General features: G+C 26.9%; 1 protein-coding gene and 1 long non-coding RNA gene across 2 annotated transcripts in view; one reads left to right on the forward strand and one right to left on the reverse strand.

The window, feature by feature from the left end:
• Positions 1-7,097: 7,097 nt before the first annotated feature.
• The window catches only part of gcl (germ cell-less), a 29,592-nt gene continuing 10,014 nt past the window's right edge, over positions 7,098-26,675 (reverse strand). The window contains exons 5-14 of the mRNA XM_087166424.1: positions 26,250-26,296; positions 24,247-24,384; positions 23,297-23,381; positions 22,395-22,479; positions 20,484-20,615; positions 19,024-19,093; positions 17,313-17,388; positions 14,212-14,273; positions 9,210-9,408; positions 7,098-7,234 (exon numbers count right to left, since the gene is read on the reverse strand). Coding sequence (XP_087022550.1) covers positions 7,103-7,234; positions 9,210-9,408; positions 14,212-14,273; positions 17,313-17,388; positions 19,024-19,093; positions 20,484-20,615; positions 22,395-22,479; positions 23,297-23,381; positions 24,247-24,384; positions 26,250-26,296 — 1,026 coding nt within the window. The 3' untranslated portion in view covers positions 7,098-7,102. The remainder of the gene's footprint in view (positions 7,235-9,209; positions 9,409-14,211; positions 14,274-17,312; positions 17,389-19,023; positions 19,094-20,483; positions 20,616-22,394; positions 22,480-23,296; positions 23,382-24,246; positions 24,385-26,249; positions 26,297-26,675) is intronic.
• On the forward strand, positions 10,261-15,793 carry LOC110282541 (uncharacterized). The gene is made up of 4 exons (XR_002376682.4): positions 10,261-10,392; positions 11,728-11,811; positions 12,669-12,753; positions 15,655-15,793. It is a non-coding gene; the product is annotated as an uncharacterized LOC110282541 (long non-coding RNA).

The raw sequence follows: 26,675 nt of genomic DNA on the forward strand, positions 1-26,675 counted from the left end.
CTTAATAAATAGTTTAGTTATTTGCCCTGTGGCAAAATTTTTTAGGGCTATCTGCAATAAAACTCTTTAGCTCTAATATTTTTCTGCAAGATACTTTTAATAATAACTAACATATATGTTAATTATTTAGAATAACAAAACCGCTGTGTTCAGAAAAGAAAAAAAACTATATATACATATATATATTCTTTTTAATTGAACATGTAATAATTTTTTATTTTAATATTATGGGTGATATTGACGCGTTGTGTTGGCGGGGGGCATACAAGTTATTTCCTTCTTCGCATTTTGTAAATAATGATCTCACTAAAAAAATAATAAAAATCATTAAATTCGTAGCAATAATTGCCGAAAAGGAGATCGACAGCGAAATTACGCGAATCGAACTCCTCAAATGCGTGTTTCGGTTCGAGATTAGATTGTCGTAATAAATAATATCGTATAAAAAATATCGGATTCAAAAACTATTTAGAAATCGCTAGCAATAACGGCCAAAAATTCAATAGAATTATTGCCTTAAAAGTAAATATTCAAATGCATGATTAGAATTTTTCATATTTGTTTGAAATATATCGGTATATTTAAAATCCTCGTAAAAATAAATATCAATAACTGCCGAAAATACAATCAAAACATTACATAGATTTACGATTTGATCGGCGTAAACTGAGCACATCAAAAAGTGAATATCTTAATGCACGATTCCAATATTATGTGCAAATTTCGAATGAAAAGAATTTTTTTTCTTCTACTTTTCGAAAAAAAATCTTTCTGTAAGAACTTAGTAGCTTTCTGCGACAATGTCGCCGTGGTTCTGTCATGGAGGTTATTTGAAGAAAAAAAATTTCCTTAAACACTGGGGATGAGAGTTTAATTTATAGTCCAAGAGTGAATATCTTCCAAAAATGTGAGAATGTGCAAACAAAATATTTATTTTTAAACAACCAAAAGTTCCTTAAAACCTTAGTTTTTTTTATTTATTTAATAAAAAGAATTGCTTTAGTTAAGCTGAAATTTTAATAAAAATTTTATTCTGTGTAAAAGCTATTAGATAGTTAAAACAAAAATTTTCTTAATGACATTTGTTAGAAATTAATCCTTCATAGAAAAGGTCCACTTTTGTATGATAAATATGCTAACATATCAAAAAAAAATTTAAATTTTAAACAAATTACAAAAAAAAAATACGCTTATACATCTTTCAAATATATTAAAAAAATTCTGTTTAAAGTAATGAATTATTGTTGCAATAGATATCATTAAGCAATTACAAATCACAGTCTGGATAATGGTAAAAGAACAATTCCCCCACTTCAGAAGCATGTACTTCAGTTGAATAAATTTGAGTTCTAATTATTTTATTAAAAATAAGTTTTTGTGTTATTAAGACTTTTACCAGATTTTAGAGACTTTTAGAAATTTATAATTTTTAGAAAAATGTAAAACTGGCTGCTACATTGCGTTACGTCCCTAACACCCAGTTTTAAAATTACTATAAATTATCAAAGTTACTAAATAAAATTTAGAATAAGTGTAAGTGTAAAGCAACACCAAAATTATTTTCACTAAAATTATCAGAACTGCTCAATTTTTTCTCTTCTTTTTAACTGTTTGCTTTATGCTCTCAAGTCTTAAAATATGAAATCATTAATTGGTGGAAATGCCCAAATTTAAATAGATTCTATTAAGTATAAGTAAATTAAACTGAAAAATGGTATAAAACATGCATGTTGCTATTTTTATATTAGTATTTCAAAGCAAAAGAATATGGTTTCATAGTTTGAACAATCAATCTCTAAATGAAAATAATCCTACAAATGGAATGACATTAAACAATATCTCTCCCCAAATAAAAGCTGAAAGAAGCCTGAAAGACAATATTTTAATACATTTTCATGGAAATAAGAAAAAAATTATTAAACAATATTTATTTATTTGGAAGCACCAGTAAATGCAGTTTCCATCAAAACTCTCTGCAGGTACTTGAATAACACACATGGAAGTACTACACACAGTAGTTGAAATGATGCTGATATATTACAAATGAGATTCACGTTTTAAGAATTTGGCAGCAGTAATCAGTGTTTTCTGGAATGAAAAAGTAATCAGTAAGGCCCGGATTTTTATGACATTTGCATTTTTTTGCATTTTTGGACATTTTTTGTCCTTTAGAGCATTTTTTTAGATTTATAGGGCATTTTTCTTTAAATTTTGGGGCGTATTTTGCATTTTAATGCATTTTTTAAAGTTTTCGGTTAATTTTTTCCAATTTTTATTATTTTTTATCAATTTTCATTATTACACTGGCTTTCAAACAATGAAGAAAAGCTATAGGATATTAACAGGTGAAGCAAAATCTTTTCAAATTGAAGAAGAATTGTCAGTAAGTGAGACCGTCTTTTTCAAGTGCACACCTATAACATCAGTAGAGGTTGAAAGAAGCTTCTGCAGGAATGAAAATTTACTTTCAGACAAGAGACGCTCGTTTACATTTCAAATTATCAACAAAAAAAATTAATAATCCAATGTAATTCTGATATTTAGTAATATTATGAGATGGGAGTTGTTATATCCCTCAAAGTTTCTCTACAAAAGAAAAATATTTTGGTGTCAATATATTTTCCTTTTTTTGTTATTTTAGGATATAAAACATATTTTTCAAACTTTAATGAACGTAGAACAAGTATTGCATTGCTTTATATTTTTTAAATGACTCATAATAATTTTAAAGAGCAAAACATTTTTTTAATTCAATATTTTTACTTTATTTAAGGCATTTTTTGCGCGATTTTTGCATTTTTTAAGGGCATTTTTTGCCCTTTTTAAGGGCATTTTTTGCACTTTTTAAGGGCATTGGTTGAGATTTTTAGGTCATCAAAATCCGGGCTCTAGTAATCAGCATTTAAAGCAAATAAATAAAAAAAAAATAAAGATAGTAAATAAATTTCTTGTAACAGAATTTGAAAATATACTGAAAAATAAGCATCAGTGTTGCAGTGCTAACAACGTTTTTATTGCAACGAAAGTAACTGCATCGTGAAAGTGGAATCGAAAGATAGTTTTTGTCAAAAATGATGAAATCATCACAAGTTATTAAAGTTTTATTTCTTTCAGTTTCTTTACTTTTATTTTTCGTGTAGCCTCTATAATTCCCACCTAATTTACCGTACAAAAAATTCTAAATATTTTTATTTCTATATTTCTTTTTCTTTCTTAAAAATTAATTTAAAATAATAAGAGCTTACAGATTAGTGAACTATTTATTAATAGAACTAATGCATTGAATGGACAGTTACAGTCAATTTTTAAAAAAAATCTTAATGGATTCAGAATCCCTCAAAACTACCAGAAAACATTTCATTACTTTTCTAAGAGCACTAATTATTTAGCTATTCTTAAGGAAAAAACACTTTCGTGCTAGTCTGAAACGGGAAGTCGCATAATTATTCATGAATTGACGTCACCCGTGCCCATCTGCCGTTCGTTTATAGTCACTGTGGTGAGAAAGCCATTGCGTTCTTGCTTTCGTTTGAATTTTCGTAATTAAATCCAACTATTTAAGATGGTAAATAACTATGTGAGAACGAAGATATGTATAATAAATTGTGCTCTAATTTATAATTAAAATGTGGGCTTAATACAACGTATTTTTATAATATTTTAAATTTCAATGGTATACACTATAACATTGGTAATAGTTGACGAAATTTTCTAGTTCATTAAAAAAGGTGTTAGCATGAATTATGGATGTCTGATATAACTTATAAAAATGATGCCTTATAAATACAAAATAAATTTGTTCTTTCATTTTTTTTTAACCGTGTCAATCTTAATTTAAAAATATATTTCAAATTCCTTTTGAAGATTTATTCTCATTTTAAGTGAAAAAAAATGTTGAATAAATTTTTTATAAAGAATAGTTTTAAGTTTTAAAAATATAGGAAAGCTTAAGTTATTAATTTTTTTTATGTATTTATTCTAGTTTGAATTTAATGCAGGGAATTATCTTAAGCATTGCAGCAGTCTTTTGGAAAAAATTATGATCATTGTGATTTTGGAAAAAGAAAAAAATAATAAATTAAAAGAAAAAAAAAGAAATTAATTTATTCCAGTTGATTTAATTCACATTATTTTAATTAACATTAATCTATGTTTTAAGAGTATTTAAATAAAGAATATGCATTTATTTAGTTCTGCAAAACAGAAACAAGAATTAAATTTTATAAATATATATATAAAAAAAAATTTGATATAGCAAAATTCCTATTTACTCAAAGTATAAAAATGTTGAGGACGATATCAAAATTAGAGTTTCTTTTAATTTTGGAGAATTGTTTTTAATTCTTTAGCTTTAATGAAACAAAAACGTCTAGCTTAATGATATTCTCTGAAATTATGTGGCTAATTAAATTTCATTAAGTGAAATTTTAAGAATAAGATTGTAACGGTGATTATGATGATGGACAGATATGTTTCAATGAAGTAGATTCGTGAAAGTGTTGCTTCATTTTCAGCACCGAATGATTAATTTGAGATTTTTTTCACCTATTTAAATTAAATTTCTTTTGATTAAAATGTATAATGCATTAATTTTACTATTTTAGAATTCTTCTTCACAAACACTCACAAATAGTTTGCAGAAATACGGAGAAAAGTTATCAATAACCATACTTTGTAGATACTATATTGCAAAAAGAGGAATTAAATTTTATAAATTTAAAAATAAAAATAATTTCCAACTATAACTAAATTCCTATTTATTCAGAATTTGTGTATTTAAATATTTAATACATAGTGAAAGAATTAAAAATAAGCTGCATTAGTAAATATTTACTTTAAAAAAAATAAAAATAACTCTAGTAAAAGGAAGGGAAAAAAAAATCGAAATTTTATTACTGGTATATTTAAAATTAGCACATATAACGATGATGGATCGTTGTTTTTCATTAGACTAGATTTATGAAAACACGGATTTTTTAATGCAATACCGGATAATAAAATCATCCACCCTATATTTATTCTATCTCCGACTGATTTTAATTAAGTAATTAGGCTATAATTGAGCATTGTTTTAACTTAAAAAATAAGTAGAATAAAATAATATTTTCTGAGAACTTTAACACCACTGATTTCATCCAAAAATAAATTTTGAAAAGCTGAATAACTATGTGAAAAGCTGAATAACTATTTTAGCGATAAAGTTTGACGATTTCAAAATCATTTTTTCATTTTGCCCACACTGTCAATTAAATTAATTTTGTCAAATTTAATTCACAAAACTTTTTTCTAGTAATATACAAAGAATGTTCAGACGATATTAGTGATATCAAAACTAAATAAGCATTGAAATAGCCTTAGCAGATGGAGGCGTCATGTTTTCTTTCAGCACTCGTGACGTCATAACCAATCAGGGATAGCATAATTAACCAATCAGGAATTGTTTTTGATTGTATAACCAGTGTTTTCATCTCAGAAAAAAAATGGGTGAGAATTTCTCACCCTTTCTCAAAAACAGGGTCAGATTTCAAAAAGTTAAGTGAGATTTCAAAAATTAAAAAAAAAAAAAAACACAGAGAGACTTGAAAAAAAAAATTTCTTTAATTATAATGCATTTTTAACATCTTCTAATTTTTAAAGCATTGAATATTTTTGCTGCATCATCATATGGAAAATGTTCTACATTTACTTTTTCATCAGCTATTCTCATTAGGTTGCTCAAATACGTATTTGTTTCGTTTTGATCGTTTCTACTCACATTTGTTTCATTTTCATTTGTCCGTTTCGGAGTAGAAGATATTGGCTTTACAAGGTATTTGTCCATCTTACATTAACGAGCAAAAAATTTGAACGTCTTACATGAAGAAACCTTACCTACGGTAAACACGTGGTTGCAGAGAAATGCGTTCTGAAAGAGGTTCCGTGGTTCGGAAGGATGGTGTTCTGTTGTTCTTAAAGGTTCTGAACTATACTGGTAAATAGGGAAGCTAGATAATGGGGCAGATGTTGAAAATAATAAAAGATCCAGGAAGAAAAGTGAAACGGATTTTATTCTAAATGGCGGAAATGAGAAATTTTTTTTCAAAATGCGAGAAATTCGCGAATTTTGAAATTGGTTTATAGAATGCGCGAATTTCTCGCGGTAATCATTTTTTAATGCGAGAATATAAAAAAATATGCGAGATTCTCGCGTTCTCGCGCTGTAGTGAAAACACTGATAACTTACAGAGGCCTTTTGGAGCAATGTAAGTGTTTAATACGTAAATAAATAAACGCTTGAGGAAAACACAGTTAAATATTCAGTTTCAGGATAGAATTCCCAATAAGTTAGGATTGAAAATAAAAAAAATAAAGGATGCTGTAATTGTCCATAGCGACACTTTTAAAAACTTTCATACTAAGCTATTTTTTCCCTCCTTATCAACCAATATACACATCTATTACATGGAAATAAAATTTTATAACCACAGTTTAAAAATATTAATGCAGGGTGTGCGTGTTAATAGATGGCTGATTTTTGATTCGATTAAATGTCTTTTAATCTAGCGCAATTACTTTTTCACTTAAGACGTTTGCCAGACAGCCTTCAATTTGTTAGTATTACAAACATATTGTACTAAAACTTTTTGCTTCAATAAAAAAAGTTAGGATTACAAAGTAAAAATTAAAATGTTTGACAAGTTAATAATAAAATTCCATGAAACCTAAAGCCCTGTGTTTCAAAAGTTTGCTTTATAAAAATCTTACATATCTCAATCCCAATATTGAAAAATATATTATGTTGCATTACTATTCACATATTAAGCACTTTTAAAAAAAAAAGCATATTGACGATTATTATTTAAATGAGATTTAGTTGGTCAAGTATTTTAATGTAAATGTGATTCATTAGATTTCTGCGTTATAAAAATCTCCTGTATATAAATCACAATATTTAAAAATGCGTTATGTTGTATTACAATTAATTAAACACTTAGAAAAAAGCATATTGACAATTATTATGTAAAAGAGATTTAGCTAGTGAGGTACTTTAATTTAAATGAGATTCATTAGATTTTTAAAATTTAACATCTTAAGGGAAAAAAAAGAAACTTTCTTACAGGAATTATTGCACTGAGGATGTTGTTCCCTGAAGTTTATTTTCATTGGCTATATCTGGCGGAGTGGTAACTAGGAAGTTGGCACTGAACAAGATGGGAAACTTCATGTCACACTCAAAAGTCATAACAGATTTTTGCTAAAAACAGTTCATGAGACCACAAATTAATGCGTTAATTAGTATTAAAAAAAAGTTCTTTTAAAAAGATTCAGTGTTCTCCCTAAGCGTTTTTAGAAGGGGCATACACCCTTTCATAACTATAAACACATCACCTTTGCCCTTTGTGAAAAAAATAAATGATAATCTCTTCACACCAATTAAAACCTGGTGTCCTCAATAGATTCACCTAGACACACCGTAGTTTTTTAACTGTTAACCAGAGTTAAGATTTCTTTCAGGAAAAGTATATTTTTCTAACATATTGAAAATAACAGGAAGTAACTAAAATCTAATTCTAATCAGTTCACTTGTTAAGCAAGCTTAATATTTATTTTATTAGCAATATTAGCGCAAATATTTATTTTATTAGCATTATTCTCAACTGGTTAAATTTTTATTAGTTTTTTTTGGCAGGGAAGGGGATTATAATGAATTATTAGTTATTTTTAATTTCAGAATTTTGTTGAATAAATACCTTTTTAATAATAATTACACACTCGTAAAATTATCTCAGTTTATAGTTATTTTTACAGTAATATTTATGGTTTCTCTTTTTGGGGAGGGAGGATGTAAATGAATTTTTTAGTTACTTTCAATTTCAGAATTATTTTTTTAAATAAGTACCTTTTATTTAAAAATGCACCTTTAACTGTTCATTTCCTCATACTTTTCAACTTACAGTATAATAATAAAAAATTTATCAATTAATTATTATTTTTTTCCTTTCAATTAACTTCTTCTGATAAATTTTAATGGGGGTGAGTGCTCTTTTCTATGAGAAAGCACCCTGCCTTTTTCATTCCTAGGGAGAACTCTGAAGATTATTAATAATATTTCAGTGATTTAAGACAAATATAATTAGATAATAATGCAAAACAGAAGAAAAAAATATATATATACTGTATATAAAATACAAGCTATATAATAATACAGGGTTGCCACACAGAAAAAAAGAATGAACAAAATACTAGTTGCTTTTAGTAGCTTAAAGCATGAAAATAGCTGCTTAAATAACACAGTGTTTCTAGGCACCTAAATAATATAAAATAAAAATAATAAATGAAAAATATTATAGTCAGCTTTTTAATAATTTAGGGTTCGGAAAACCAACATGGACATACTGGTGTCCCTTTCAGCGTTAAAGGTAAAAATTTCCTCTCACGGCTCACTTCCAAACAATGATTTTTCAAAGCTTAATTTATTTGCAGTTATTTGGATTTGGAAAAAAAAAAAAAAACAGTAATTCATTATTGAAATTTCTTTAGAGTATAAAATCAATTAATAATAAATTTCTGAATATGAATTTTAAAGAAAATTCAAACTACTTTTTTTTTAATACTTTAGTATAAATGTAATTCCGATAATCTTACAGATTTCAGTAACTATAGACTATTTTTTAGAATAAAAAATGTCTAATGTCATTCCTAATGTCTAAATGTCTTTCCTATAATTAAAAAAAAGAGGAGAAAAAAATTTTGTAACTCATGAAGTTCAATTTATCATATGTATTACTTTTAATTTTCCAAAGATATTTTTTAAATGATATTTATTTTATCTTACAAAACATTCTTCGCTCAATTCAATGTTATTTAAATAAAAGCAAATCATTATTGTACAAAAATTGATGTTATTTATTATTTATTTAATTAATATTTTAATTGAGTAATGCATGTTTTAATTTTGATTACCTTTAAAATCTAATACCTGAAGAAAAAAAACAATTTTCTAGCCTTGCCAACATTCTGACATTTCTGGTATTTCCACAATATAACATTTAAGGGCAAAATAAAATGCCTAATCTCAGAATAAAACAATAAAGAGCTTAATGGGGCAAATTCCTTTCATATCGATGTATTTCTTGTTGGAAAAGTTGTAAATTTAATATTTTGCGAACAAAATGAAATCCTATTAGAGAAAAAAAAAACTGCTAGAGACATAAAAGTAAAGAACTCACTTTTCCAAATTCCAACATAACACTTTTAAGTCCAGTTTTTTGTTTGCGGTAAACTTTACCATTCTTGTCAAGAGAATAAACACCAATACTATACATAATGTGTCGTTTTTTGTCTTTATACATGAGTTCTATTAGTGTTCGATATTCATAATTGTGCCTTAAGTTTGAAGCCTCCTGCACTCTGGATAATGAAACGGTTCTAAATGTGAAAAAAAGGCACATTCAATGATGATGATGCTTCAGTTAAACAATTCTTATTTTACAATAAGTTAAAAGGTTACAATAAGAAAAATGTTCAACATGGATAATTATTATTATTTTATCCAATTAAACACTTCAAAAATATCAAAAAAAGTGAATAACAGTCAACAGGTTTTGAGTGCTTTAAAAATAGGCACTCATTTTCAAGACTTGCCAAATGTGAATGATAAGAAATAAAAGTTATTAAAATAATATTATTCATTATTGATATGAATGTTGATTCGACATTAGTTCCTCAACACCACCTCTTCATAGAGCATGAAAATGCACTTTACCTTAATTTGCAACACTCGCCCACTGTGCTTTTTTTCTCGGTTATCGAGGTTTTTCTAGTTTTCTTTCTCATCTTTATTTTTCCATTGGCAAACTTTACGTTTTAATTTTTCAAATCACTTTTAGTTTCTTCTGATTCACATCTGGCGAGTCTTGAAAATGAGCTTTTATTTTCGAATTGCTTACATTTTCGAATTGCTTTTATTTTCGAATAGCTTGAAAATGTACTATTATTTACTTTTAATACATTTTCGAAGCAAATAAAGCTTTTTAATCAGGTAATATCTTACCACTTCAGTTTTTTGGGATTATTTATTTCATTATTATGATTATTTTCATTTCACTCGACCAAAAACAATTTTCAATTTTGTCTATACAATATAGTTATCATAACTGTGTTATGTATAGTTGTATGTATTATAATTTTGCAGCATCTTTAGATTGTTTTTTTAAACTTCAATTCTTTTTTAACAATCTTTTTTGCTTGTAATCTTTCTACTCTACTATTTTTTTGTAGATACAATGCCATTTCTTATGACTGAAAAGGGAGAAAAATATAAAGAGGCCTTCTTTGCTCTAAGATTGAGAAATTTAATCAGTCACTCACTGGATTTGACTATAATTGAGCGTGACAATATAATACCTGGTGGTAAGTAAATAGTGTGTAATAAATCAGTTTGTTCAATTCCATTGCTCAAAAATTGTTTAATTCTTACTATTAGTTCACACTCTTCATCTTGTTCAAATTTTCAATCGTTAATAAAATACTTTTTATTCATCCACTCAAGTTCAAATAAAAATTTTTAAAATTTGTAGTGGATGACACTTAATGTTAATACAGTTTTTTCAAACATTAATTCATTCATTAAATTTAATTAATTAATTTTAGTTTATATGAGAGAAAAAATTGTAATTATTTAATAAAAAGTAATTAAAATACAGTTTTTCTTTGTGGACCTAAGTAGGAATTGACTTAAATTTTTTTTTTATATTAATTGTTTTACAGACTAGTGACAGTACCAAGCTTTAAAATAATTTAATCTTCTAAAATAATTTAATCTAAAATAATTTAATCTAATCACCTTCCAAAATAAATAATTATTAGCTCATTATCAAAAGAGATATAATAAAAATCTATAATGTATCACAAGTTACGCAGATTTGTTCCTCTTTACATTATGCACGCAATTTTTTTTTCTTTTAATCGCTTAAGGGCTATTCTCAGATAATACATATTAATTTTAATGTAAAAATTTTTCCTTTTAACTCCTGACTACTAATTCTTAACACATGTTCTAACAATGCAATAATTTAAATAGTTAAATAAAAACGAATAAAAGGATATTGAATATACAAAAAAATAGAAACAATCCTGGTATACAAAATAGATTTCATTAACTTTCCAAGTAAAACTAAGTTTTGCTAATTTTAATTTGTAGTTACCATTAAAGTATTAATAAAATAATTAAGATATCAAAAACCATTAAAATTGTTAAAAATAAAAATGAAACGATTTTACTTTTAAATCAGCAATCCAGAATATTGCTTTAGAAATAAACGATAAAGCTAAACAATTTTTGTTCAAAAGGAAAATTAAAGAATAATTTATTTAGATATCACATATCTCTATATTTACATATCATTTCACTTAAAATCTTTTAAAATCAGAACTCCCTGAATCAGAGCAAAATAGGTTTATTGAAAAAAATTATGATGAAATTTTCAGTGGGGCTTCTAAAAAGCAAAATTTTCTAAAGAAGAAAAGAAAAGTCATACCCATAGGTTAGATACGCCTTCTTACTAAATTTTCAAGTTTTAAATCAATACCGCTGAGGAGTATCTCCGTGAAATTACAGTACTCCAATGCATTGTGTATTTTTATCAGAAAATAAAATCTATAAATCAGAAACTCTTGTTTTTTCTTCTTCTTCAAAAGGGCTTTTAAATGTATACCAGCATTAACTCTGAATTTTTGTTATTCTAGCTGTGATTTGATGACTAGCCTTATTAAATCGCCTGATCTCATTGTGATACAAACAGAATTTTCATATACCTTCTACTCAAACAGGTAATTGCTTTTTAAATTATTGTTATATTATCCTAAGATGAGAAATTTATTTGTTTTGTTTAAGTTATAAATTCCTTTTATATATCATTTATTTTTTCTCAATGCTATGCTTAATTTCTGTTTTAAATCGGTGTTAATGCCATTAATTTTTAGAATTTTTTTTATAATTAATCACTTTAACATTGTTTAGCTCGTTTTTATAAATTTAGTACATAATTTTATACTAAACATAAAACAAAGTTGTGAACATCAATTTGTTTACTATGAAGCGAGTAATCTATAAGCTTTTGTGCAATCGAAAAAACAACATGTTTTGTGATAGATTTTGAGAAAAGATACTTGATGATTGTTTTCTTTCTCTTGTCAATGCTAACGATTTTAAAATAGAATTGCATAAAACTGATTAAAAAATATTTGATTTTTGAATATTTTCCAATCAAATTTTTTGAAATTTATTTAAGGAATTTTTTTTTTCAATTTTTCTTTCCCCACATTTGAATTTTTCCAAGTGTAAATTTTTTCAGTTTATTTTTTTTTTATAAAAGTTGAAAATAAGAAGATTTTAATGTCTCATTGCTCGTACTCCTCCTCTTCACTTGTCCACAAAAATAAGCAAATGTAAACCCCCACTGCTAAGTGCTAGCATAATACTTGAATGAGCCTTAATTGTACTTAATAATGAGAAAACTATCATTTTTTACTTGTAATTTTCCCATTTTGTAGTCAAATATATGTTTACTAATTTAAAAATATTTGAATTTTCCTTAAAGAAAAAAAAAAAAAGATGTCTCACTGCAAGGCCTTGTTAGATAGTGGTTGCTGTTTTTATTTTACTAATGTTACAAATCTTTTTATAGTGGGTTTTTCAAAAGGAAAGTGATTGTGTGCTAACTGAAGGGATGGAAATTGATAAACTTGCTGATGACTATTTTAAAAACTCCTGTAAGTTACATTTTTGCTCTTGCTTTTAAAGTTAGTTTAAATTATTATATCATATTATATCATTATATTTTGCTCTTCAAACTTTCACAAAATACAAAAAACTTTCTTCATATCTTAACCATATTTACAGAATTCACAAAAATTCATAACAAAAGGAATTTTACTAAAAAAAAAAATTTATCGTTGGATTTTATAACTTCAAATATTGTCGATTGATTCAGGTCAATTCCCGAAACTATCAAGATTGCATTTTTGTAGGCTAAAAACTTAAGATCAAAAGTTTTTTCACAGTTTTTTTCACTTTCTAATTCCTTTATATATATAATTTTTTAAATTGATACAGAAATATTTTTGACATGTCTACTTAAGTAAGGAATAATAATCTAGATACACAAACTATAATTAGTAGTAAAAATTAATATGCTTTCTTACTTATACTAATAAAAGTGGCTTCTAAAAATTTCACTTCATTTCTTTTTAGGTCATACAAAGATCAAAAACTTTCAGTGAGAGGTTTAAAATACCATTTAGTCAAAAATCATCATCATATTAAACATATAATGCCCTACAATGCATCATAGCCGGCCAGGTGGCCGAGCAGTTAGCGTGCCTGACTGCGAAGCCAATGGCTGATGTTTCGAATCCTGCTTTGGGCATGGATGTTTCTCTCCTTGTGCAGTCATCTGTTGTGTGTGATGTGTGAATGTGGCCCACCCTATGAAAGAGTATTTGTGGCAATGCGGCGTGAATAATGTTGCTCGCCTCCGTGACTTAGGTTCACGGGTGCCCACTGGGTAACGTTAAATTAGCAACGCTTCCGGCATCTTTCAAGGTGAAGAACGAAAGTTCAGTAACTGCCGTTACTGAGAAGAAAAAAACAATGCATCATAATTGTAGGGTATTGAATATTAGAGTAGATAAAAATTTTGTTTTTGAAATTCAGAAAAAATAAAGCAAAATAGGAACTAAAACTATTTACACCATTTTAATATTCACTTTTCTCTGAATATTAAAAGAGTATTCTCGTAGAATGCGTAACTTTAATGTACAAATCAGGGTAAAATTTTGGATAAGACTGCATTGTGTATCATAAAGTTATGGAAGATATATATTTATTACATATATTTTAAAAATATTATAAATTTTAAAAAAGTATCATAAATAATTTTTGTTTAACGTCAGGCACTGAACTTATCATTCTTTGTCATTTAAGTTACCGGAAGTGTAGCTCATTTATCGTTACCCGATGGTCACCTGTGAAGCAAATTCACGGAGGCAAGCAATGTTACCCTTGACACACGTTCATAGTGTAGGCCACATTCACACATCACACAGAGAGAAACATCCGTGCCCTGAGCAGGATTCAAACCTGCAGCCATTAGCTTTGCAATCAGGCACGCTAACTGCTCGACCATCTGGCTGGCAAAAAATAGAGAAAAAATGCACATGTAATATTACCCTCTACTATAGTTTACAACAAGATCCAATCCATAATTAAATCCAGTCCACCTCCAATTCGTCTAAAAAAGGAAAACATTCCCATGAATAAAGAAATTTTTAAAGATAAAAGGAAAAAGTATGCGTTAAATGAAAAAAATTACAAGCAAAAAATAGTTAAGGTTTCATTATTAAATGATTTTAAAAAAAACACATTTATTTTTAAAATTTGAATGATATGTTTAATTTATAAAGACTGGTCTCACAGTAGACTAGTCTAAAGAAACGATTCCAAGTAAATAACCAAAGTCAAGCGTTGGGTGCCACTGATATCTCTAAAAAAAAATTCCCTGTGTTTTTCCTGAACATATTATACACAATATATTAAAAGGAAACACAATTAATGTGCTCTTGTGCCAGCTATTATTGGGCTAACTATACTAATTTTAATTGAGGGAAAAACTAAGTAGAAAAAAGGAACAGCTGGACATACTTAAATAATGCAATAGTAAATTAAATAGTTTAGTATACCGTATATTCCGGCGCACTCATAATTTCTAATAACTTTTTTTAAATTTTAAGATATACTCTTCGTATAACGCGCACGAAAATTTGGATTGTACATGTGCAATATTTCGTCTAGTATCTATAGAAAACCAGAGAGCCTTTTAGTGTGGGACATGTTTAGGTCCCACCTTACAGATAATACAAAAAAATTGTTGAAAGAATGTAACACCGATATGGCAGTTATTCCGGGCGGAATGACACTATTAGTTCAGTCATTGGACGTATGCTTAAACAAACCATTTAAAGCCAATTTAAAAAAACAGTGGAACACTTAGATGTTGGAGGGCGAGAAAACCTTTACGAAAGGAGGACATATGCGTCTTGCAAGTTTGGAAACAGTGTGCGAATGGATATTAAAAGCATGGGATGAAATTAAGCCTGAGATGGTTAGAAAATCATTCACAAAATGCAGTATTTCAAATAATCTGGTCGGATCAGAAGATGGCTGTTTATTTATGGATGAGGGTAACACAGATGATGAAGACGAAACAGATTGTGATGACGCGCCTGAAGAAATAACGGAAGATGAATATAATTAACTATTTATGTAATAACGAAAATCAATAAAGTATATAGGCAAAGGTATGTCATTTCTTCAAAATAAAAGTATTTTTCTATAGTATTTAAAAAATTTTTAATCTATAATTTTTTATATTCGGCGTATACCGCGCACTCGTAAATTCCAATGTTATTTTTTGTATTAAAAGTGCGCGTTATACGCCAGAATATACGGTAACTAAAACACCCCCATGCTTTGAGAGGTCACCATTTTTTAAAAGACGGAAATAAGAAACAAAATTACCATTTTGTCCCTGTATTTTCCCAGTTTGTAAAGAAAAAATAAAAATTTCTCTTCCTGTTATTTCAGTTGATTTTTAAATTCCCTATATTTTACAGGTTTTCCATGTTCTCCCTGTGGAGTGGCAACCCAGAAGCATTACTGGCTATAGTCAGTAAGTGGGTGGGCAACCACATAGATCATCCAGCAAATGGAAGGAGGGTGTGCGATATTGGTCCTCTTTAAACTCTTCTCCCATAAAGTGTTCTAAAGTAGGGCTACCAAAAAAAAAGCAGAACCATCAACTCTGCAGAGCATCAAAAATGTGACAACATGTCTTCTGATGTGCTTTGACCTTTCTAGTAAATTTGTTTATGTTTCTCAATTTCTTACCCATAGAATAATAGGAGAAAAAATATATCTTTTAAAAAATATAAATAAATAATAAAAACTTATAAAAAATTTTAATTGATGGATTTGTACAATACTAAAATGTATGGCATCAATCGCTCCAGCATTGAACTCAAATTAAGTCATTTTGAATGTAATTACTTAAAAAAATTTGCATGTTGTAATAAAAATCGAAATTTTTTAAATTATGACGCATAGCAATAATTGCCACAAAAAAAATAGCTGAAAAATAACTTGGATTTATGATGCACAAACAAAGCCAGATATTTATTTCTACCCGAATATAATAAATTACCCGAAAATATAATAACCCGAATAAAAAAAATTTGCATGTTGTAATAAAAATCAAAATTTTTAAATCATAATTTTAATGCATAGCAATAATTGCCACAAAAAAAATAGCTGGAAAATAACTTGGATTCATGATGCACAAACAAAGCCAGATATTTATTTCTACCCGAATATTTATATGAATATAATACTGGAATGCTTAAAATCATTTTAAATAAATCAAGCTAATTTTAACAATATGAATAATTGATAATATTTGATCCTATTATTTAATATGATTTTTACTAGAATAATTATTAAATAAAATTACAATTGTTTAAGCAAGTGGCCCCTTTATGAGGTAATGAACAAGCCAAAAGTCTTTCAATTCTAAAAAGCATAATGATAATATATGATTTAGTTAATGAATAAAAAAATAGTTAACTCTGTTACTGATCACTTAAGAAGTTATGAAAATAACTATCAAACCTACTAATAATTATGATTATAAAAAATTGCAATAAGCCATACAATAATATTGCTTATCTAATAAAGAAAACAATAGTTAATTTGGCTACTGATCACCTTAAGTAATAAATATATCTATCTCACCTACAAATATTTATGACAATAAAAAGTAAAATAAAAGGTCACATGATAATAAAGCTGATTTATACTATTATGACATTGTTAATAAAGAAAAAAAAATTTAAATAGCTAAATCTGGCTAAAATAGCTAAATTCTGATAAATCTAAAAAGCCCAATAGTAAGTCATATAATACAGAATAGTGAAAATATTATAGTTAAATAAATAAGAAAAAAATTATTTGATCAGTGATGCCTTTAAGAAGTTATGAACTAACCTACAAATTTTTTATATGTCTTAAAATTACAATAATAAGACAGATGATAATTAATATTATAGTTAATGTAATAAATAAAAAAAAATTACTTAGATTAGTGATCCCTTTAAGAAGTTATAAAAGTACCTATCTTCCCACAATAACAAAAAGTTCAATAATAATAAATTATCAAGCTCAAAGCATAAAATAATTAATAAATTATTATTCGTTATCAAAATATGAAATATAATACCTCTCTATCATGCTTAATAACTCTTCCCATTCTGGAACAATACTGATTGAAAATTTCTTCATTAATTCCAATTGGGCTAGGGAAACAAATTCACAATTAGTATTAATATTAGTAAAACAATAAAAAAAAACAATATTAAACAAATAAAATATGATAATCCATGCTTAAAAAGAATTGTATAGAAAGGATAATGATTAGCTGCATTAAAAAGTATTATATACATATATATATAAGAGAAAACATAAAAAATAATAAAGATTAATGAAAAGATAAGAAGAAAAATTATTGAAATAAAATACTTTTTAAAAAATAAAATAGTTTAAAACATATATGTATACATTAAAAAGCTAGGAAATACAATAATGAAAAGATTTAATCTCTTCATCAGCTCACACGATTATATCCACAAAAAGTTGTGCTTCCTAACATTGTATCAATATAAGCCAAAGCAAAATATATCAATACAATAGTGTAAGGAGCACCATTCAAAAAAAGTTTGATATACTTGAAAAGTTTGATATATGACCTAACTAATCAGCACATTATCTACATTGTGCACTTATTAAAGTGAAAACATGACCTTCGCTGAAACAATAGAAACACTTAAAATTATGCTTTTTTTATTTATTTTTTGCTATCTAAAAATCAAGCGAGTACAATCAAACAATCTATGCATTAGTTGATAAAATAAATCATTAAATCATGTTAAAAATTATAATACAAAGAATTAAAAGTGGGCTTTGTAGTGATTTAAAATAAAAATTAGGACAAAATTTTATAAAATAATCAGGAGAAAAATCAGGACAGCTTTTTGGTAAAACACATACTAGACTATTTTTCATTTGTTTTACCTTTAGGTCAAGCACTTGCTTCTGATTTATAATGAAAAGAAGTGTAAAATGACAAACATTTTAAACAATTTTGAAAAAAGGATGAGGTTAAATAAGAAAATTTTCTTACAATGTTGATTCAGCAATAATTTGTTCTGAGAAAAAGTGGAAAATAAAGAAGTTCCGTTTTTGTGCTATAAATCTTTTAAAATGTTATTACATTTAAGGAAATCTAATCAAAGAATGAAACTGATTTACATAAATTTAGGAAAAGATAAAATAAGTCAATAATATTTAAAATAATAAATCAAAATGAAAAAACGTTAAAAGCAGCTAAAACGAAATTTGTCTTATTTTAATTTAGAAAGTCAGAAATACAATTCTAGCAAAACACGAAGAATATTTTAAGACATGTGTGTTAGTAAGACAGCACTTCATCAAGGGACAGACTGCCTACTAACACACAGGAGCCTTTCTGTCATCTGTAGCATCAACAAACAAATCAACAGATTAGTTGATTGTATAAGGAAAAAAAAAACTTTTGATCTTTAAAAATAAAAAAAATTTTACTCACATTACCTAGTTAAATTAGGAAAATTCTGGATCTTCAACACAGATCACCCTAGTTAATTTGCAGATTAACTAGATCAGTGTCTTTCAACCCTTTTTCTTTAAAGACCGGTAATATATTTCAGTGTTTTATCATGAACTGACAAGGTTAGTAATGTATTAGCATAATTTGTATACATATATAAAATTTTGACTAGTTTTTTTCTGATCATCTACATAGAATTAAAAATATTTTGAGCCTAAACCTACTTAAATATAATTCTAATACAAATATTAAGTGGTGGTCGATAAACAATATATAGTATACACACCCTATGTCACTCCCTTCCTCAATCTTCAACATATGCTGCCACTGCTGCCTGAAAATTGGGGCAAGCCAATCTGTAAAAGATAAAAAACGTTTCCTAATATCAGGGTGCATAGCTAAATCTTTCAACAAAAAATAAGCACCTTTTAAGTACTTTTTAAGCACTATGTACATTAACAAAATGCAAAATAATTTTGAAAGAATTTACATGATCATGATAAATAACTAGTTTCTGACAAAGAACTCTTTTCTTGATTATATTAGCCACCATAAAAAGATCGAGAGATTTTTTGGTTCGATTTTAGAGAGCGGAAATGAAGCCTGAAATTGAAAATATCTAGCAAAATGCAACAGAGTTGCAAATGAAAGTGCAAGAGTCTCACTGAACTCAGTTCAGAATATGCACACGCAAACCCACAAGTATTTCATCAAACAGGTAAAATGATTGGCGTTTTTATACACTACAAATCAATGGTACACCGAAATGGATTGTGTTTGAATGAATTGTGAAAACGTTGAATAGAGCATAAAAACCATGCTTTTGCATGATACGTGTCAAAAATCGTTATAGTTAAGAAACAAAAAAAAATAAGATAAAATTAAGCACTTTCTAAAAGATCCAACGGAAAAAGCACCTTTAAGGACTTTTAAAAATGAAAATTAAAAATAAGAAAATTTTTGGCAAGGAAAATTGTAATATTTTAGCAAAATTTTTTATTTAGGGTATGAAAAAAACCAATGCCTAAAGTCAAAATGTAGCAAAAATATCATATAGTGCCAAATATATTCAATTACATTCAACAAGCAAAGAAGATTATAATGGAAATTATAAAGGAAAACAATATTAGTAGTCAGGAATTAAAAGGAAAAATTTTTACATTAAAATTAATATGTATTATCTGAGAATAGCCCTTAAGCGATTTAAAAAAAAGAAATTTACATGCATAATATAAAGAGGAACAAATCTACATAACTTGTGATACATTATAGATTTTTATTATATCTCTTTTAATAATAAGCTAATAATTATTTACTTTGGAAGGTGATTACAACATTCCACATGATGTATTAGAATAGAAGATAAAATTATTTTAAAGCTTGGAACTGTCACTAGTCTGTAAAACAATTAATATTAAAAAAAAATTTAAAGTCAATTCCCATTTAGGTCCACAAAGAAAAATTCTATTTTAATTACTTTTTATTAAATAATTAAAAACTTTTCTCCCATATAAACTAAAATTAATTAATTAAATTTAATTAAAGAATTAATGTTTGAAAAACTGTATTAACATCAAGTGTCATCCACTACAAATTTTAAAAATTTTTATTTGAACTTGAGTGGATGAATAAAAAATATTTTATTCATCCTTAATCCATATTCATAATATGAACTAATAGTAAGAATTCAACAATTTTTGAGCAATGGAATTGAACAAACTGATTTATTACACACTATTTACTTACCACCAGGTATTATATTGTCACGCTCAATTATAGTCAAATCCAGTGAGTGACTGATTAAATTTCTCAATCTTAGAGCAAAGAAGGCCTCTTTATATTTTTCTCCTTTTTCAGTCATAAGAAATGGCATTGTATCTACAAAAAAATAGAAGAGTAAAAAGATTACAAGCAAAAAAGATCGTTAAAAAAAAATTTAAATTTAAAAAACAATCTAAAGATGCTGCAAAATTCTAATACATACAACTACACATAACACAGTTACGATAACTATATTGTATAGACAAAATTGAAAATTGTTATTAACTGGCAATTTAAAACACATATAAAATATCATATTAAAAATATCATAAGATATAAGCTAGTTTCATTTCATAAAACAAACAGCAGCAAAATTTATTTCGAACTTATGTAATTTTGTGTCAGGACAGAACTCACGGGAAGAAAATAAGCAAAATATATCCAAAGCTTTTTGTGCCAGGTCAAGAAAGTAATCAAGTAAGAAAATAAGTAGTAGTAAGAAAATAAGCAAAATATATCATTAAACTTATGTGATGTAAACATAAGCTTACTATATGTGCAATTATTGAGTCATATATGAAGTGTTCTATACAATCAATCCTTTGTATTTTTTTTGTTGCCCATGTCAAAAATGAAATATACACATTGGGGTGATAGCAAATTAATGTTTAAGCAAGGAAAAGAATACTATCAAATCTTGATCAGTCATTAATAGGGGAAAGCAGAATTAAAAATATCAAAACCTGTTTGAATATCAGAAAAATTGATGCAAAAGTTAAAGGTAATTTATTAAAACAACTATATTATAGGTACTAACTTATGATAAGTTAATATGAAAATGAGAAGAAAAGAAAAACACAATCAAAATATGACAAACCACTATTGAGCAAGTGGGCGTTAAAAACATCAAAACCAGTTTGACTGCTGGATGGAACGCGAAGATGTTTAGAACAATATTCTATCAACTCCTCCGTTTCCCGAACACTGACACTGGTTTTGATGTTCGCCTTACCCTTGCCCATAAATGAACATTCAGATTTTGTTTTTTCCTTGCTTAAATAATATGTAATCGCACATGGGTATATGTATGTACTATTTGTACTTTACATTTTAATATTTTTCACATAAACTATTTGTGAACAAAAAAAATGGTTGCTGTTGGTTCATCCACCTAACTGTGATGTTTCAAGTACATATGTTAAGAAATTAATGAGTAAAAAAGTGTTATCTACCTCACCTATCGTATATTCTACATATGCATAACTAAATTCAATTAGAGAATTTTATCACTTTAGAACGTTATAAGATTAAAATGTACCACTGAAAATTAGACAAAATGTTTAAATAAATTTTTTTAAATTGCATTTTGCATTTGGTATTTTTAAATTTCAACTCATCATGGTCCTACTGGTAGATGTAAAACTATTTTTTGTTGTAACTTACAGAAAGAAAAATATGTAAAGTGATTAGGTAGCTTCTTTTTGGAACGTTATTATTTTGCCGAATCATCAAAACGAGAAGTTTTACAATAAAATTACAACAATGATGAATAAATATAGTTAATATATCCTATAAATTTTAAGACCTGTCATAAAATAGAGTTCAGACCGAGCTGAGGTATAGATCATGGTATTCATACACATATGATTCAACAATAAAATTATAAATTTACAAAATAAAAGAATCCCACGAATTTTATTTAAAAAAAACAATTAGAAGTCAAGATATGACAAAAATGTTAAAAGAGTAAACACTCCCCAAGAATACAACTTAAAATGAGAATATTTTACCATCTTTAAAAGCACTAAGAGCAAAATATAATGATATAAATTATTGATATAATATGATATAATAATTTAAACAAACTTTAAAAGCAAGAGCAAAAATGTAACTTACGGGAGTTTTTAAAATAGTCATCAGCGAGTTTATCAATTTCTATCCCTTCAGTTAGCACACTATCACTTTCCTTTAGAAAGATCCACTATAAAAAGATTAGTAGCATTAGTACTAATAGAAACAACAACTATCTAAACAAGCCATGTAGTGGACATCTTTTTTTTTAAAGGAAAATCCGAATATTTTTAAAACAGTAAACATATACCTGACTACTTTTAAAAAGGGATAATTGCAAATTAATAAAAAATGATAGTTTTCTTATTATTAAGTACAAGGAAGGGCCATTCAAATATTATGTTAGCATTTAGCAGTGGGGGCTTACATTTGCTTACTTTTGCGAACAAGTGAAGAGGAAGGGTACAAGCAATGCTTAAATAAGACATTAAAATATTCTTATATTTAACCTTTTTTAAAACTAAAAAAAATTACACTTGGAAAAACTTCAAATGCGGGGAAAGAAAAATTTTAAAAAAAAATTCCTTAAATAAGTTTCAAAAGTTTGATTGGAAAATATTCAAAAATAAATTTTTTTAAAATCAGTTTTATGCAATTCTATTTTAAAACCGTTAGCAAGAGAAAGAAAACAATCATCAAGTATCTTTTGCACAAAAGTGCATAGATTACTCGTTTTACAGTTAACAAATTGATGTTCACAACTTTGTTTTATGTTTAGTATAAAATTATGTACTAAATTTATAAAAACAAAATAAACGATGTTAAGATACATGATTAATCATACAAAATATTTTCTTAAAATCGACAGCATTAACACCGATTTAAAACAGAAGTTAAGCATAGAATTGAGAAAAAATAAATGATATATAAAAGTAATTTAGAGCTTAAACAAAACAAATAAATTTCTCATCTTAGGATAATATAACAATCATTTAAAAAACAATTACCTGCTTGAGTAAAAGGTATATGGAAAATTCTGTTTGTATCACAATGAGATCAGGCGATTTAATAAGGCTAGTCATCAAATCACAGCTGGAATAACAAAAATTCAGAGTTAATGCTGATACACATTAAAAAGCCCTTTTAAAGAAGAAGAAAAAAACAAGAGTTTCTGATTTATAGATTTTTTTTTCTGAGAAAAATACACAATGCATAATGAAGTACCATAATTTCAGGGAGATATGCCGCAGTGTTATTAATTTAAAACTTGAAAATTTCGTAGGAAGGCTTAATTTTACTTAGAAAATTAATGAAATCTATTTTAAATGCTAGGATTGTTTCTATTTTTTTATATATTCAATGTCCTTTTATTGGTTTTTATTTAACTATTTAAATTATATATTGAATTATACTATTAACTATTTAAGTTATATGTATGCATATTTAAAGCATGTGTTAAGTCTGTCATCAATACCTGCGTTAGTATAGTAACATTCGGTGCAGCATATTATTTAACTTATCAGCGTGCCAATTCTTTGAGGGTGCGCCGTTTTCCCCCAAAATTAGTTATATATTTTACAACTTCTTGCTAATTATGAACAGAATTACGAACTTAGAATTTAGATTAGATTGCTGAATTTTATTTTAATCCTCATAGCTCACTTGAAGAGAGCTTTCAAACTAAACTGTACGAACCTCAATTTAAAGCCAGAATACATATTGAAGTTCAGTCAAAGGCTGTAATTTAAAAAATTAATTTACAACGTTACATTTGCAAATTGAAATAAAATCAGATGTGTTTTTCTGAAAATAAAGTGTCCTCTTGCAGACTAAAAAGATAGAATTTCAATTCTAACATTTTATTAGTAATTTTCTTTAATGAATAAAATAAATTACGAATAATAATACAAAATAAAACAGAAATTAGAATTAAGTATATCAAAACGTGTGAATTTACCTTATTTGACGTAAATGAGAAGGGGATTGATGAACTTTATATAATAAGTTTTGCAGCAACCAATCAAATGAGAGCTCTTTTAATGTCTTCAGAGAATAAAACTCAGCATTCTCAAAGTATGATATGACAGAATTAATGCTGAAATAACAATACATCCTGTTTAAACAATTTGGTGAAATAAATTTAAAATAAGTATTGGATGACATAGTTTAAATTTGTGCAACTTGATACTTTAAAAAAAAAGTATCATTGATTTAAATCAGCTGATTAAAAAAAAACATTAATTTAAGTCCAAAATATTTTTTTTAAAGTTTGATTTCATTGATATTGAAAGTTTTATCTAAATATATAATCCCTAAATTAATATATTAATAAAATAAAGCCCTGAATTAATCAATTTATCTAGAAATACTAAAATACTTAAGTATTTAAGTACAACATTTTTTCAGATAATATTAAGCATTAAAAATACATTTTATCAGAACTTTGCTTGGTAAATTTATATCCAATCCTGGTATTAATACATCACTAAGACTCTGGTGCAGTTAAATTATTTTATTTATTATTGTTATTTTTTTTTTTTTTTTAGAAATTTGCATACATGCCAACATTGGAGAAATAAAATAACGGAGATTTTACTAGCAACATTTTTCAGGCTTCGAGTAAAGTTTTGATACATCATGCATTATCATGTAAGTCAAAAAGAGAAATTAAAAAATAAATAATATAAACAATTGGAAATAATATAAGCAATTGCATTTAGCAAAGTAAAAAATATGTTTATAAATCTTAATGTAAAGAAAAATTTTTTTAAAACCATTATTTATAATTACTTAAATTATAATACTCAACATACTGCTGTATTGGCAATAGTACCATCTGTTGAGGAAAAAGAGAAGTATTTTTTCCATTTGCGGATGGTTTATTGACAAATTTGTTTCTTAAATTTCTTCAACAAATACGGAGAAATTTGAGAATATACAGGTAAACAGGAGATAGACGCAAAATACAGGAGTCTTCGTTAAAAAACAGGAGACTTCGCAGGCATGAATTCGACTTTATTTATCAACATACTCCCCCTCAAGAGTGATACATTCATTCCAAAATTCCTCTAACTTTTTGTGAAATGATTTATCTTTTCTCACAAAACGGGCGTCAGTTTTAACAATGACTTCTTCACTTGAGCCAAAGTTATATCACTGGAGCATCTTCTAGAGGTCTGCTAAGAGCCAGTAGTCGTTAGGTGCCAGATCTGGGTAGTATGGTGGGTGGAGAAGTAATTTCAAGCTGTAATTCATTCAATTTAATCATTTTTTTCGTTGGCTTTCGACAAAGGGCATTGCCCTGGTGAAACTGAACTTTTTTTTATTCGCAAATAAATCTATCTTTTTTTCTTGGTTTCTTTACTTAATCAATCCAATATTCCCAATTGATATTTTTATCTTTTTTAAGATAGTCAATAAAAAAAAATACAATGCACATCCCAAAACACAGAGGCAAGCTGACATTTGACTTTTTGATTATTTTTTTAGCTTTCACCAGCTATTGTCCACTCAGCTGATGATAAAGGACTGTAGTAGGATCCATGTTTCCTCCGTTGTCGCAATTTTCTTCATCTTGCTGCAACAGTTCCAAACAGTACTTTGAGTGCTCGACACGTTGTTCTTTTTGGCCTTTACAATCTTTCAAAACTATTTTCATGTCTTCTGGAAACACTACTGATTTCAAACAACCAGAGCACTCAGCATCATCAGTGTCTTTACAACTGCATTTAAATTCAGCATACCAGTCAATTACAATTGATTTCCCTGGTGCTTGAAACCATTGCTTTGCTTCAACAGTATTTTTTACCATAAAAAAACAATGCTTAATCAATACAAACTTCTTTTTAAGCATTATTTTAAAAAATATAAAATTAAGCTTACAATAGGAAATATATGGTAGTTAACATAGACTTTAAAAAAATTAATAAAATATAAAAATAAGTAAAGTCATAATCTTACTTTACATTGCGCTTCATAACCTGAACACACTGCTGACAAAGGTGGTCCTAAAACAAGAAATTAACCTAATTAAGATACATACATGAGGTCAGTACATACTGGTATAAAACTGATTATTCTAATTTTTTTATGAATAGTAAACAAAAGTATTCAATAAAACTTTCAAGAGCTACGAGCAATTTAATAGATTTGATGATTTCCAATCAGTGCTGTGAGTGATGATATGTGTACATGAAAAACTCATAGATGAGATTAACATAGATGAGATTCTTTGTATAAATATGTTAAGTGTGTAAAAATTGAACAAATCAACTTAAACAATTTTTGATCAAATAATTGGATTTTCATGTACAAGGATTCAAACTTAAGAGTTAGAGGAAATGCGTAAAATATTTCAAGTTACAAAATCAGGCACAAAACCATACT

The sequence above is a fragment of the Parasteatoda tepidariorum genome, chromosome 6 (assembly GCF_982258835.1).
Source record: "Parasteatoda tepidariorum strain Cologne lab strain chromosome 6, Ptep-v5.0, whole genome shotgun sequence".
NCBI classification, from domain to species: domain Eukaryota; kingdom Metazoa; phylum Arthropoda; class Arachnida; order Araneae; family Theridiidae; genus Parasteatoda; species Parasteatoda tepidariorum.